Raw genomic sequence first — 16,711 nt, 5'->3', positions numbered from 1 at the left:
CAAGGACTCAGCGTATTCAGTGTGAAAATACAGTATACATGAACAAAAAAAAACATCGAAACATTTATAATATGTATATGCTTACGTATACACATGGTTGCGGTATGGTTTAAAGAGTTACGGGTACGACCTCTTGACTGATGACCATGTTTGGGCACTGCAAGCGCGTCTACTTTGAGCTGTACATCGGGCCAATTACGATTTCTGACTTTGAGAGGAGACGCCGCGATATGAATTTACATGCCAACCCAACCCTTACACCGCGTACGGCCACAGTTACAAGCTGGATGGGAATGAGAGGTAGGCACATGGAGGTCCCGTCTAGCCGGCAGGATCGATCCGTGGCCGACGGGAGCGTCGCCGTGGCAACCAACGTTTCCTACTGCGTCATTAAGGAGTCCTTTTGCCCTTGGACGCGTCCGCTTTGCTGGATTTTCGGAAAATGTCCGGATGCTGGTATGGTTTTTCCGATATCAATTGAAGAACTAACAGATTGATAGTTTGTACTAGGTTCGGTCGCTGACGCAGCCATTTAAATATTTGGAAAACTTGTTCCCATATTTATTTAGCCATACACATACAGGGTCGGAAAGTCCCCATGGTTCATCGGCCGTACGTGAGAGCGATAAAGTAAGTCGTAGAAATCCGTGCGATAGAGAAGGATGGCTATAATGAAGGCGTCTCATAGACACCGCCCGTTTCGCCCTTCCACAAATAAGATCCACTTCCACTTGTAATTCAGCGACCGGTGGTCATCTTTGTTTTCGTCGTTGGGCTTTTCTTTAATAGATGTCACTAGTTATACAATTTCGACTTCGGTATTCCGATATGTTAATACCAGAGGGCAGCACAACGCGTAACAAAGAAAACTTTTTACAGTAGCTAGTAGATACCTCTGTTTGTAAATCTGCTGACCTTGTTTTCCCTACCGAGAAGTTATTCAAATGGAGTATAGTGGTCAGCTGCATTTAAAGTTAATTTAGTTTTTATTTAAGTACACTTTTTAAAACGACTTAAAAATCCCAAGAAATAAAGCAAAATTCCCTATTTCCCCAGTTCCAAAAAAAAAAATCTGTAGATCTGGCATCACTCCTTCTAGGGCTACCCTCTGTTAACGGATTGTATTAACATATCTGAATACGAAGTCGGAATTGTATAAGTAGGGATATCTATTACAGAAAAGGCAAACGACGAAAACAAAGATGACCACCGGTCGCTACTTTATCGCTCTCACTTAACGGCCGATGAACCATGGGGACTTTCCGACCCTGTATACAGGTCTGCTCGAACTAAACGTGGAGGCGATAGACATGTATACGCTCAGTTGAAGAATGCGAGCGCGGGCAAAGGAAAACGGTCACAGTTGCATTGGGCTACTGGGCAATAAATCACAGCAGATGACAAGTGGTTGATAAATTGCCCAGCGGTGCAGTGCAGCAACGCGGAATTTGGTGTGAATCAGGTAATTTTAATAGAAATTTTCTGCACATTATATACAAATGATTATAATTTTTTACCTTTATCAGAAAACTTTTTAGCTTGATATACGCTTCTTATTTTTAGAGGATGAAAACCACCCCTTCTGCTAAAAACCTGAATAAATATAAAAATAGGTGTTATATAGACTAAAATCATATCTTAATATATAGAATAAATATTGTTTTATATTGTGTGATATAATGTACGTTATTTTTACAAAGTTTCAACCCTTAAAAACCACCCTTAATGACAAAAATATAAAATTAATAGTTTCTTTGACCTTAAAATATTTTTATAGCTCGTATATTATAGATAGAAATCTTTTCAATAGTTTATGGTATTTTAAATAATTTATTACAATATTTCAACCCTTAAAAAACTACCCCTAATAACAAAATATTAAACAAAAAATAGTTTTTAACATTTTGAAATGATTTGATAGTACAAACAGTATAAATTAAATTCTCGTATCTGTTTATAATACAATTTATAATTTATTGCATTGTTTTATAATTTTTTTTTCGTAATAATAACTTTGTCGCGATTTACTTTAATTTTTGCAATATTCAAAATAATTACTTCTCAATATTTTTAATATACATATTGTATCTACATGTTTTGTTGTAATAACTTTGCAAATAAAGACTATTATTATTATTATTATTTTTCACCCCTTAGGCTGGGGGTGGCTTCCACCCCTTGGGCAAAAGCGCTCATCGGCACTATATAACTAAGTCCAAGTTTCACGTCAATAGGTTCTATCCGAAAGAATTCAGCGGGGAAGCCCTTGGTTCCCTGGACTATTAATGAAATATGTCCGCAGTACGGTTGCGTGTACTTTGGGGCTCCATTGATCCGGTGGCGTGAGATTAAATCAGGGACCTCCGGAAAACGCCGGACTTTATTTGTAAAAACAATAACTTCACAGAAACGGGCTCATTCAGTAATACACTAGCCACAAAAATCAAAGTATAAAACAAAGTTCCTTTCATTATGATTCCAGTGATTGAAATTGTCACTTTTGCCAAAAATCAGAGGATAAATTTTGCATCTCTTATTCATTATTTTAAATCCATATTTTTTTCATAAAAAAAATGTTAAACGCAGCTACCTCTACCGCGGTGGTTAAAAATCGTAAATCTTTGCAAATAAAAAAGTTGTCCGACAGTTATGATACATTTATTGAACTTTTTATAGATTAGCACTTCCAAATACATAATTGTTCAACTTAGATGACGAAATCACTACCACGTCGAAGTAACATGTGCTGATACGAGGTTAAAAACATGAATGAATAAACCTATACGTAATAAACTAATTTTACTACTGCCTACAACGCACCTCCTGTCAATTATTCTTAGAACCAAACAGTCCCGGAACTACACCTACCAGCTAAAATATTTAAAAGATTATAACAATTGCGGCAGATTACGGTTAGTTGCACACACTCGATTAGCAAATATTTAACTTCCGAGAAGTTCTATATAATCGTCAAAAGTATGTATCAGTCAGAGGCATATTTTTTAAATTGTTGTTTACATTTTAGGATATGCTAGAAACTCGTAAATAAGCCTATATATTTTTGTACCTTAAAAGTTAATGATCATGACTCGATACTAGTGCATAATTTTGCCAACTGTTCGTCCTATGGGCCATACAGTTTCTAGTCGTGCTAAAATAGAGGTGACTATAACTATTATAATAAATGGTGAAGAGATTTTTTCATCATGGAGATGACTTGCTAGTTCCTGTTTCAATATTCTTACCTATTCCTATGCGGATGAGTCATTCCACAAGTATGTTACATTTGTAATACATTACAAGCATCTTCTGAATAAAATTTGCCTTCGGAAACAAAAATTTCAAGTATTAATAGAAAGAGGTAGGTAATATTTAAAATATTTTACTAAATATACCTATCCATTTTCTAAAACTCCTCTGCTGATTAAATAATCATAGTGAAAATCATGCAATCATAGCTTCACATTCAAACACATGAACAAAATCGACATAAAGAACCCATGACATCTATAAATACAGTCAGATTTTGCTAAACGGTAGCAGTTGATTCGTACTTAAAAATATTGGCATTATTATAAAAGAAAAGATTAATTTTTCCTTTCTTTTTATAATTTTTTCCATTGCAGTTACATCATAACGAGCGTTCAAATAAAAACGTGGTCAAAGTTGGCTCTGACACATTGGACGTAGGGAGTAGCTTATAGCGACCAACTTAACCTCATTTCTCAACGAGCTGTATAGCAGCTGGCAGTTTCAATAACGTTAATGACTATATAACTTTATTTTAAAGAATAATCGTGATAACAATAACAAACAATTAAAGGAGCTGCGGAAAGTGTCCCCCTCCTTGTTATAACAATAAATTAAAGCAGCTGCTGAAAGTGTCCCCCTCCTTGTTCCAAGCACTTTTCACACCTGTTCCTCAAAGAATTAAAGACATTTTCTAAGATGCTCGGGGTATTGTTAATTTCACGAATCTTGTCTATAAGTCGAGCCTGCAGATGGTTTAAATCAGGAATAGGCAGTTCAAAAATAGTGTTTTTAAGGTAAGGCCACAAAAAGAAATCACACGGCGTAATATCACATGACCTCGGTGGAAATTCATGTTCAGCATTGAGACTTATTAGTCGATTTTGGAAAACTTCCCTCAACATATTCATCGTCTCGCCTGCCGTATGTGCCCTTGCGCCATCTTGTTGAAAGTAAAAGTTTGTAATTTCGTTTTCTTCCAGCTGGTTAACAAAAGGAGCGATAATTTCTTCTCTATACCTTTGCGCAGTAAGAGTACCATTAAAAAAAATAGGTCCATAAATCCTCCTTCGATTGAGAGCACACCAAACTCCAATTTTTTGAGCGTGTAGAGGGCCCTCGACAAAAAAGTTATCTGGTTTTTCAGAAGACCACATTCTCATATTCTGTGAGTTTACGTAACCACTTAAATGAAACCAGGCTTCATCAGAAAAAAAGGTGATATTATGAAGTTCACCGTAGTTGTTTAAAAACCATTCACAAAATACAGCCCGTCGCGGAAAATCAACTTCATGAAGTTCTTGCTGACAAGTTAAACGATAGGAGAACAAACGCAAATCTTTTTTTAACACTGTGTGGCAGGTACCGACTGATACTCCCACCATTTGTGATAAAACACGTACAGAAGTTCTTGGCGCATTTTCCATTATTTGTTGGACATTTTCTTTTAATTCTTCAGTCCGCTTTTTAGGTCGGCCGCTTCCTTCTTTTCTTGTTACACTGCCCGTTTCACGAAAAACATTAACACAACGCTGAACTGCACTTTGAAAAATTTTGTACTCAACAACGCCGGGAAATTGATTTTGAAATTCTATGAAACATTCCTCAATAGAATACTTCCATATTCCATCAATCTTGCGTCCATTTCTAAAGTAGGACTCTATGATAAACACTTTTTGTTCTTGAGAAAACACCATTTTAAACGCTTTTTAAAACGAAAATATTCAAATTGATAGCGGCGATATAGCGCTTTGACAGATGACGTTTAAGTTCATTTGCTATACGCTACGCCCTACGTCCAAATTTTCAGAACCAACTTGACCACGTTTTTATTTGAACGCTCGTTATATACAATATATATGGTTTTCAAATTGGTCGTCAGTCAATTGAAGATGATCCTCGACCAGGAAGGCCTTCGACTTCAACAGATGACAACCACGTTCAAAAAGTCAAAGATCTCGTGCGAAAAAACGCATTTCAAATGAACACTGTTTCGCTTGTCGTTTGATTTAAAAAAGTCAGCAACCTACCGCTATAAAGTTTCAAAGCCTGAACACTTTTTAAAACATCTTCAGCCAACATTAAACTTCAAACAGTACAGAATATGCTACAATTTAACCAATGTTGTGACTTTTACCTGATTCTAAATGATCGATCGTCGATCTTCCTCAAATCGACAACGCGTTTTCTAAATCGCTGCCAGTTTTGAGTTCCACAAACTTCGCCACAGAATACTTTGCGGTAATCGCTAATAAGTCACAGTTTCGAAACGCGAATCCTTATCTATTCTGAAAATATTGCGTTGCTGTAGGAAACCGGCCTAAAGTAAACGGACAAAAACCGTCGATGTTGGCGCAATTGGTATTGAGCAAGTTTGCGACAATAAAACACTTGCAGCGGAAAGGTGAAACTGCGTCTGGCCGTATTTGGCCATTATGCAAACGCCCAGTTCCAGAGGTACCGCACAAGTCGCCATTTGCATAAATTGTTTATAAAAAATGCCCCAGAGGCAAAGCATTCTTATAAAAACAAAATTCTTTATATTTTTTGAAGGAAGATTACTTGCATCGATTTTTTTTTACCAAAAACCCGATAACAACATCTTAAGGGTAGGCAGAATTTTTGAAAACCCTGTTTAGATTGTCTGTACGATCATTAGTTTTCGAATAATAAATTATCAAAGCTAAAAAGACCATTTCGGCTTTGAAGGACGATAACTTAGCGACAAATTATCGTACAGAGATCTTGAACAGCTCTCTTTAAAGAGGATGAATGAAACTTAAAGAGCTGACATGTGGGAGTACCAAACAAAAATTATTGAATGCCCTGGACCTCTCGAAAGAGAAGCAAACATTTTTTTTTAGCTGGATTTCCCATTTTTTTATCCACAAATTTTTCTGACCAGCGCATTTTTCAAATTCGCCCGGTATATGAGTCAACATTTACCATTAATAAAATACCCGCTCAGGCGTAAACATACCGAAATCTCCTTATCGGTAAGAACGGCAGAACTAGTGTAACACTTCAATAAAAAACCATTCATAGGGCGTAAACTTGTTTTTGCCTTCCATATTTGGTTACCGAATAGATTGCCCATTGTTCCGAATTTTCTCCTGCCTCATTTCACACAATTCTTTACTGTTACTCGTGAAAGTTAGGAATACTGTTAAGTTCAATTATACGGAAACTCATAAATGTCTTTAAAATATAATCTCCAGAAGCAGCAAAGATCTGCAAGTCAGAAACGTTCTATTTTGTGTTCTATTAATGGACCGAGCAGGCCATTATCATTAAATAACAAGTGAAAAAATTTACGAACTTAATATAACAAATAACAAGGCATTTATTACTTACGCTAGATTTTATGTTAACTGTAAATACGATAGTAAAATGAATGGCCGATAAAATTAAATAACAATATTGAAACGCTATGCTAGAGCTGTCAAATAACAAATTCCCTGTGCCAATTCATCTAACGCATAAATCTAAAAATAATAGGCACAAATAAATAAGGAGCATCGGCTTCTTGCCCCCAATCGATGTTACCGCAAAGGTTTAGTAGCAATCGCAATATTTTCATAATGAACCAATAAATATCTAAAGGAGATGTTATGTGGGCCACAGTTTTTCAATACAAATTCTATGTTAGATCTAAAAAGAGTACACGCGTATAAATAAGGAGCATCGGCTTCTTGCACCCAAGGGAAGTAACCATCAGTGTTTATTATAAAAATAAACTGATAAGTATTAAAAAAGTACTGATGCACCTAGAAACTATTGAAAATATTCGACAGCTTCTTGAAAAGATCGGGGTATCATAAAATTATGTAACAGCTAGTGAGAGGCAGCATTTCAGATATTTCACGATAACAGTCCCCATAAGAAAAAGCGCCAGACAAGTCACACTTCTCGAAATAACGTTCCGGATCTGTCAACGCGCACGAAAAGGCATAAATTAGGAACAAACCTGATTGGGATGGACGTGCCAACTCCTTCGCTTTCCCTGCCGCTGAAGGTAATTAAAGTCGCCGGGAATCTCGGTGAACTGCGGTGAGGAGACCCTCGACTGGCCGGTATCTTCGAACACGCCGGGGATCAGCCGCAGCCTATTAGCCGGACAAATGCCCTAAAAAAAAAAATAATAAAATACATTCCACGATGCATTATCAATGAATTAACGAACGCATAAATAAACGCTACCGGAGTCATTAAAATCGCTTACTTTAAACAATCGATTTTTAATTTCAATAACGGTAAGGAAAAAATCGGATTAAAACTAAACTAAACAAAACAAACAAATACTTATAAAGAGGTCTATTCTGTAATGATTCCTTTAATATTTTAAGGGTTTTGAAAACTATTTTCGTATTCTGTAAGTTTATCGGCTAAAATTTTAAAGGATTCCTTTAAAATTATCCTGAAAGGGATGACATTTAAATTTAAAAGTGGCAAGTTTGCAACTCTCAGGAGATAGCTAATACAATGCGAAACATCGCCTTGCTGTTAAAAATGTTGTCACCGACGTTCTTGGTGGTGAAAAGTTGAAATATTTAGAATTATTCAATTTTCGTGGCTGAAAACATACATAGGTATTGAATTTTCGAAACCAAGAGAGTTGCGCCAACCAAATTTGAACAGCACATAGCTAATACAATGCGAAACATCGCCTTGCTGTTAAAAATGTTGTCACCGCCATTTTTGGTGGTGAAAAGTCGAAATATTTGGAATTAATCAATTTGCTTGGCTAAAAACATACATAGGTATTGAGTTTTCGAAACCAAGAGAGCCGAAATATTTGTAATTATTCACTTTTCATTTATATCCCAAACATTATCACCAAGCTTTACTGGTTCCTAACGATTACCAGAAAATCTAAAGGCAGTCACTGATCTCGCAAAATAATAATGACTACGCCAAAAACTTAACCTTTTTTTATAACTGTACTCTACCCCAGAAAAAAAGTACAACATTCCAGGTAAGCGAACGTCGATAAACTTCCAAGATTTAGTCGCGTCGATCAAGACGTTTTAATTGGTGATTTCAATATCGCTTCAATACATCTCCGCCGGCTGTCACATTTTTTTCCGGAAGAAAACAAATGCGACAGAAAAAACTTATTCACATTCTCGGCTCTAAGCGTAATTAGATTGAGCGGATATTTATCGCCCGAGCAAAAAAAATTGACGAGTCAGTTCGGATTTGTCTCGCAGACCAGAAAGTTCCATTCGGATTTGGCTCGACTGGTCGAATATTAAGCAATCCAGGTCATTGTCAGTCTGTGTGGTGACTGCAAACCAGATTATAAAATTCGTTTATACTCTCTCCAGATCGTGCTCTTTTTTTGTTTTCGTCATATTCGCCTCTCGTAATTATACAGCGTTTTTATTTATTATCGATCGTAAACCGTTTCAAAATGTGGCGGAGGCCCCATTGAGATTAACTTTAAGGAAGATTTAACAGTGAATATGTAAAATTTTCACCTAATGAGGTGATGAACTCATAATAATCCTGAATTAAGACATTTCAGTATCTTTTCAAACTTCATTTTAAAACTGACGAAAACTACGTTCCTTGGAAAGTTTTTGATAAGCCGCTATCACTCGTTTCAAATATTCTGCCTTCCACTTTGAAAGAACGCAAAAATATCTTCACAACATTTTAATACCTGCTTAAGTAATTCTCTGAGACATCGTTGGGAAATTTTGCAATTACAGATGATGACCAATCGCAAGGTTGTTTACAGAACAACTTCCTATTCCGCAACAAAACATTGACCTCCTTTTATAATGAACCTAGAATTTAACCAGATACAGAAATTCGCCATATTTCGAGTTATTGTGACAACCCGCGCGAGTTTTTCCATCAAAATCTATAACCGTAGTTATTACGCCACTTCAAATATTCCACTATACGCTTCGTCAAAGTCCTTGAAAACGATTAACAATGTACGTGCGACAAAGAAATTTGTACGATGTTTTGAAGAAATCGCAGTCACAGCACATGTGAGTTTAAAGACGTTTCCTAGAAGCAGAAATTTGAACCAAACGTATCAAGTTCTCGGAACCACGTGTGTTGCTGGAAGAATATCTATACTCTACTCTACGTAGGCAAAAGATAAAGCAGAGCTAAATAGATAGAGAAAGAACCATTAATTATTTAGTTTATTATCTAAATTGCAAGAAGTTAGTTCTTTTATATTTTCAACGGTAAAAAAGAAACTCATTTTCGAATCGAAAACGTCATTGCAAAGTTTAATGAAACCGGTTTTTTTTTAAGAAAACTGTGTTGTTTTCTACAGTGTAGCTTCTTTTTTTACTTTCGGACTACAATACTGATACCAAGGAATTGCCGCTACCACTTTAAGTGAGGCATGGCTTAATTACCGTATATCTTTGCAAATGGAATAATCGTCCAGATATAAATGATCGCGGCTATTATAATTTCAGCCCACGACACCGCCATAATCGCGAGAACCAAATAAGCCATTACCCTAATGGATAAAACATGTCGTCCTGACGCCGAATGGATGTTCTCTTAAAACAATACAGGCGGTGTCATAAGCGACATTAATTACTGTCAACGATCAATCACGACAATTAACAGCCTCTTCTCGTCTGCCTTTATATGGGAGTACGATGTATTAAAAAGCCATTGTTTTCGGGCTTCGATGGCGCTTTACGGGGAAAACATTAAAGACGTCGACAGTTTGTGAGTTTGAGCAAAATAACTGACTCGTGGACACTTCAGGCGGTGGGGTTACGTTTTTGTTGGGGTAAATCCAATGTTGCTAACTAATCGAAACTTTCTGTTATGTCAGTAATAAATAAGCGCGTGGAGTGTTACGAAATGAAAGAAAAAAAATTTATATTTGTATATACAGGGTGTTAATGAACCTTTATGAAGTTGGCAGCCAAAAGTTAGCAGCTAAATTTCCGGAAATACCCGATACGTTTTGTCAAACTTTAACGGCGTATTCTACCGATGAAATTAATCAAGTCTTGCCCTATAATAATTTTTGATAGGACGCTTCCCTACGGAGATACAGGGTGTTAAAAGTTTCAAACATTTATTCCTCGATTTTTCACCAGCAGTACCTAGATGTATATGTTTTCAGCCACGAAAATTGAATAATTTCAAATATTTCGAATTTTCACCACCAAGAACGGCGGTGACAACATTTTTAACATTAAGGCGATATTTTCCATTGTCTACAGATTCCAAAATTCTGCCTTCCGAATGACCTGTACGAACAGGTCTTTCTCTTACTCGACGTTTTGGTAGCGACAAACATGCAGTTTCACGAGCTCGATGGTGAGCGCTTAAAAAAGTATTCCCTGTTGGACAACGTCGATTTGGAAAAGTCTGTCTATAAAGTCGTTCAGCTTGTCTAGCATTGCCATTCGCTCTACCGTATGTAAAATGTATATTTGCAAATTCAACGTTTGTATAATTGAATACCATATTTTTTTTAATTAAAATCTGTTTTTAGTTATATGAAAAATAACAAACTTTTTGCAGCACACAAAACAGTGGCATTGTATAGTGTTTAGAAAAGTTAAACTGGATTCAATTTCTTACAGAAATAACCAAAAAAGAATTATTTTCGATTTGGCCAATGCATCAGGCTTTCCACAAAGAAGAAGCTACCATATACTTTTACCTTCATAGATGACCCTAAGACAAATTAGCAATTTATAGCAAGGTTTACCCGTTCATCAAAACCGTGGCAAATCACGGAATCACACTCCTCGAACGCAAGCAAGGTAGATTTATTTATAGATCCCAGCGTAATATTTACATCACACCAAAACACAAACTAAATGTTAATAACCCTGCTCAGCTTGTGGACGCGGTTCAGCAGAAGGTCGCCCTGTTTCACGACGTTCTTGAACACCTCGTATTTAGCGTTCTTGGGGACATTAACTATCGTCTCATTTACCTTATCGATCTTATAGTTCAGCCTTCCGCCGGCTATGAAATTACTCACGTCGTCCTCGATGAATTCTGGAGAGACACCGAATTGGTCTGCCATGTACGCCAAGCCTACCGAGATGTAAGTGGAGAGCAGTTGGTCGTACGCTTTTATTTTCATTTCTCGGACGTAGAACCTGTAATGGGAGTGCAGGAACATATCCTGCCTCATTAAGTTCTCCACATCCGCTAGTCTTAGGAAAAAAGTCTTGTAGTCGCAATCGTACAGAGAAGTCAAGTACTCTCCCAAGGGTTTGTTGAAGTACAAGGCCTGTTGGATGTCGGGGTTGTCTATGAGGTTCTTCTTCACCTCGCTCCTGTTCAATGTCAACACCGCGGATAAGACCGTATACTTTGCAAAATCCTCCAACGAGATCAGCTCGGTGCAAATGAACGTGGATATAGCACTCACGAATATGGCTGTAGCCGTGGCGAAGTCCCTGACTGTTAAGGAGTACAGAGCCTTGCACATCTTGTAACAGTTCCTGCTATGCCAATCAGCACCTAGTTCTAGCAACTCTTCGGAACGTTGTAGGTTCGTCTGGATCAGGTTCAAGTCCATGAAGAACAATCCTACGCGGATGCAATGGAACAGGTTGTCCAGTTTGTAACCCAGAGCGACGGTTTTGTCGTAGGCTTGTCTCAGCGTTTGGATCGTTGCGTCCTTGTCTCCTATTTGGCTCAAGTAGTTGGCTTTATTTAGGAACGCTTCCTTCGCGTCTACCACGCTTAGGTTGTTAACGGCGTATTCTATTTCTTCGTCGAAGGCCTCCAAAGCTTTCTCGTTCCGCTCTTGCATCGCTTTTAATAGGTTGTCGTTCATCGTCCATCGGAGATCAGCGCATACTTTTTGGTAGTAAGGCGCCATATCGTTGGTGGTGATGCTGTTGAGTAACTGGGATTTTTTCGCTTGGTCCTTTGCGTGCTCGGGTAGGCTCAACTGGAATTTTAATTGGGCTAGTTCTAAATCTGGGTTCTTCAGTACATCATCAACATTTGCTAGTTTCTCCTCACTTCTTAATTTTGTTGGTTTAATTTTTTGCGCGGGCATCTTGTTTTAATACAATTGGAACATGCAAAATGTAATGATGATGACGTGAGTGACATTTTAACCTCATTACACATTATTCTGACAACGTAGAAGTGGGTAACTTGACATTACATCATTCAATCTCCATTATATATTTCGTTTCTGCTTCAACAGAAAAATATTCCGCCTCAGTACCCTCCAATCGATACAGCATTGCCTTGAGCTCGCGTTACACAACATTTACTTATTGAGAAAGAGAATAATATTTACCTGTCTTCCTCGAAGGGAGCAGAGCCACCACCCCTCGATGTTGGCGGTGTTCTGTTCCAGTACAATCAAGGTGTCGCCCTTGCGGAAGGGCAGCTCATCTGGGGAGTCCGCTGTGTTGTCGTATAGAGCTCGTGCCAAACAATGCTGCAACAAACAAAAACAACTTAGGATTTCGACAACTGCCTAGGTACAACCGCAAACTATTTGCGATTTATCAATGAAGAGAAAAAGGGGTGTTGAATGAAATGTGTTTCACAAAAACACAGCGGGCCACTTGACGCAAAGCGGATCCATGGAAAGTAACAGGCGTTGTGGTAATGTGTAAAGACATTATTAAGCGAAGGTTAAATTTCTGTATCGAAAATAATGGTATGTATTTCGAGCATTTATAAACATCTTTATTTTTGTTAAAATTTAATTGTTTTTTCGTTACATAATATCAGTATCTGTTTGTTATTGTTTTTGTTGTTGAGTGGGTATACTTTCTCCAATATCGTACCTCGCCGATCTTAGTGGGACACCCTGTATATCACTGGCATAATACTCGTTCAATGACCATCACGCAAATTTTTTATTAAAATATTTGGACATCATCATTAACGAGATTTGCAAATTAGCATATGTTTGCAAAAAATTGTGGTGTAAATTTCCGCGAGTAGATAAATTACATTTGTAAACAAACACGTGTTTAATCATCAGACAACTCGAGAATTTGTTAATACAGTTAACACTTTTAGCATGAAATGGAACTAATTAAATTATCGGATAAAAGAAACAGCTAAACTGAAATTCGATTAATTGTTCGGAAAAGCCACTATAATAGTAGGCACTTAGAGTCGATATACAGGGTGTTCCCGAAGGCATGGTTTCAATTTTAAGGAACTATAACTGACGCCCAAATACTAACAAAACACATCCCTAACAAACTTTTGACATGAATGTGAATTTATAAGAAAGAAAATTCTCAACATTTACACACAATGGAGTGAAGAACTTTGCTAAGAATCGCCTGTCAAGTCAAGTATCATCTGTAACATTTAAAAAAAAGTTGGGACGGTGTCAAATATTGGAACTCAAAAAATTGTGGAAATTATTGCTACAAATATGCTCCTTTACGTACTTCAATACTAATTTAATATACTTTTATGTATATTAAGAGTCATATCTCGTCATCGATAAGATAACGAGAAATATATAAACCCAATTCTGGAAAATATTCGATAACGTCTAAATATAGATAGACAATGGTTACTTGCTGAAAAGAAAACGGGTTTAATACTACTTAACAAGCTGAATTAACAGTTATTATTAGCATGAGACAGGGGTCAGTGAGCAATTACACAGAAGATATCTGAAATAAAGCTGAGTTTGTTCAATTAACGTTTGGACTGTAAGCACAAGACAACAGGAAATTAAAGAGATGATAACAGAATTACCGATGTTCTTGATTGTAGATAATAATTATAATAAGATTAAAAATATATATTTGTACTTATATTAGTTTCTATGTAGTGTTTTTATATACCTACGACATAGAACTCAAAAAGTACATTTTGTACAATTAATCTTCGAATCTTTGACGAATCTTTGGAGTGTGCCTGCATCATCTGGAGCTACGTTTAGATAAAACATTTAATATAAGATTTTTTTCGCAGATATACACTAATGCAAATAATTAAAGAATTTCCGAAATTTTTCCGTGATTTTTGACAGACTTGAGGACACTTAAGCAATGAGACACAAAGGCAATACTTTGTCTATACGCCACTCTAGCCGTGTCGAATTTCAGAATTCCTTCTCTGTTTACTTAGGACGCGCTTCCAAGAAAAGCGATCTCCAACAAATTCTGGATATTACTTACAAAGTAATCTTTCGCTGTAGACATGCCACAGGAAACCCACTCTTACTGACGCAACAGAAAACTCAATGAATCAGCTGTACCTCGGTAAGAATATGGGTACACATCAAGTTAGTCACGATAGAAGGGATTCCACAATGGAGGGTGTCAATAAGCCTTGTATCTGGGACGTTAATTGAGTTTTATGCTAAAGTGGCACAATTGAAAGTTTAAAATAGGGTGGGCTTAGACGGAGGGCAGCTGGCTGTGGATAGGATCGTGTTTTCCCTTAATTAGAAGTTTGGGGGCCCTTAAAAAATTAAATCATTATTCACATTCGTTGGGCAAGTTACGGAAGTTGTCAAGTTGATACTTCAATATTTGCTTCAGTTTTCGTCAAACCCGATAACTAATCACATTCTATCCGTTTCTGTTTTCATATTACGTGCTTTATTTTACAGAAAAATTACTTTATTTTACAAGAAAATGCTAAAAATAGCAAATAATGTTACAAAAACCAATAAAAATAAAGTTTACTTTGACGCAACTTACAGAAAAGTACCTGAAAGCGTATCCACTAATTGCTATTAGCAATATACTAAGCAAACTATTAAAAATGCAAATAGAAACCTCGTAAACAACGTGTCTTTAAATTAAATTCGCGAGCTAATCAGCTATCTCCATATAATCAGTAAATAAGATTTTTTTCATCGAGAAACCGTTGATTAAACCGTAAATGGCAAATGGCCGGTGAAACATTGCATATTCCCATGCGATTGAGTGTTTATTCTACGACACCAGCCGTAGATATATCTGTGACAGCAAACAATGTATTGTAAAACTGGTATTGAATAAATTACTATTTATTACTGTGCATGTAATTTTTTTTCGATCCATCAAGTTAGCTTAGAATATAATTATTTCCACTTTCTAAAGAATTACTATTTAAAAAAATATCAATAAAACTTAAATGTAAACCCTGTATAGAAAATATCTTTCTCATGATACAGGTTGCTGTAATTTACGTTGTTGTCTACTTAATATAAATCAATGTTACGCTTATTAACATCGACTTCATACGAATATCACAATTAAACTAGGCACCAAATAAGGACTCTGGGTAATTACACGATTTTATATCTCCCTTTCCCAACTCCTTTGAGAACGTCGGTGTCACAATTAATTTGTCACAACAGCCCCGACGTTTACCAAGCACGGGGTGTCAGTAAAGAAGCATTTTTATCGCTTTTTAACGATCCCCACGTATCCTTGACTGAACAAACAAATTTGTAAGGTTCCACGGCATTGTTAGTAAAAAAAATACCCTTCACATGTGTTTCTACGATTCCAAGCTTCGAGGGGAGTCGGGATAATATTGATTTAAGGGCGTGTATCTGTTTTCTCAGGCAACTTCACCACTTAACGACTTTGTTTTAAAATTCTTTAATGCTGGGAACATACTCCGTTCGCTGTTAGAGGGCGTGATGTCTTATAAATATTAATAAGACATTCCGGCGGGCATTCCGGGGAAAAATACCTCCAGGTGTCGAAAAGAGTGTGTAATTCCACCCTTAAGCAGATGGACTTCATTCACGGAATAACCTAAATGGATAATACGAATTTTATAGTGAATTTCCCAAGCAACGTCTAAAATAGCTAATAACCCCCGTTGCCCTTCGTAAGCGTTCCGAACAGGATCGGATTCTGCTTAAATTTTAACCGCTCATGGTTTAATTTTGTCGCTGTCTTGTTTACATTGAATTAACTTAATATGTTTAGCACCTATTGCCTAGTAAAGTGTATAATAAGAGGAAAGAGTAGAAATGTATCGTATTTTTTTTAAATTACATCATTTTTAAATTTCCTAAGTGCGTCCTTATCTACTTTACGTATTGACAGTAATAATTACTTATAAAATGCAATTTCTTTATGTCAAAGGCGATATAATGTATGGAAGTGTACGAATCTAAACGACAATAGCAGTTCCAGTCCAGCAACACAATTATCTTCTAAATTTACAAGTATGTCACGGTTGTGAACTAAAGACACAACGTATACGCCACATATAATATATAGCCAATGAACCTGTACGATTTAATTGCTCTAATGAATCACTGGTCACATTAATCCACTCCTAAATTTAAATAAAGGTTATGTCATCTAAGTGTTTCAATTAACTGTCATTTTATTCGCTCTTAAAATTTAATAACACCGTTTAATTCTGAACTAATCAGGTAGTAGTAGTAGATTAATAATAAAACAAGCATTTTTATATATTTTATCGGGTAAAAAATGCAGATAAGTTTAAGTAATTTTGTGGAACGTGCCAATCCGCAGGAATATGTAAATTTACA

General features: G+C 36.5%; 1 protein-coding gene across 1 annotated transcript in view; it reads right to left on the bottom strand.

The window, feature by feature from the left end:
* The window catches only part of LOC108916032 (breast cancer anti-estrogen resistance protein 1), a 43,430-nt gene that overhangs the window by 11,383 nt on the left and 15,336 nt on the right, over positions 1-16,711 (bottom strand). The window contains exons 2-3 of the mRNA XM_018722221.1: positions 12,521-12,664; positions 7,217-7,375 (exon numbers count right to left, since the gene is read on the bottom strand). Coding sequence (XP_018577737.1) covers positions 7,217-7,375; positions 12,521-12,664 — 303 coding nt within the window. The remainder of the gene's footprint in view (positions 1-7,216; positions 7,376-12,520; positions 12,665-16,711) is intronic.

The sequence above is a fragment of the Anoplophora glabripennis genome, unplaced genomic scaffold, assembly GCF_000390285.2.
Source record: "Anoplophora glabripennis isolate ALB-LARVAE unplaced genomic scaffold, Agla_2.0 scaffold290, whole genome shotgun sequence".
NCBI lineage: Eukaryota > Metazoa > Arthropoda > Insecta > Coleoptera > Cerambycidae > Anoplophora > Anoplophora glabripennis.
The sequence above is the reverse complement of the archived record's forward strand: the minus strand, read 5'-3'. Positions and strand labels throughout refer to the sequence as shown.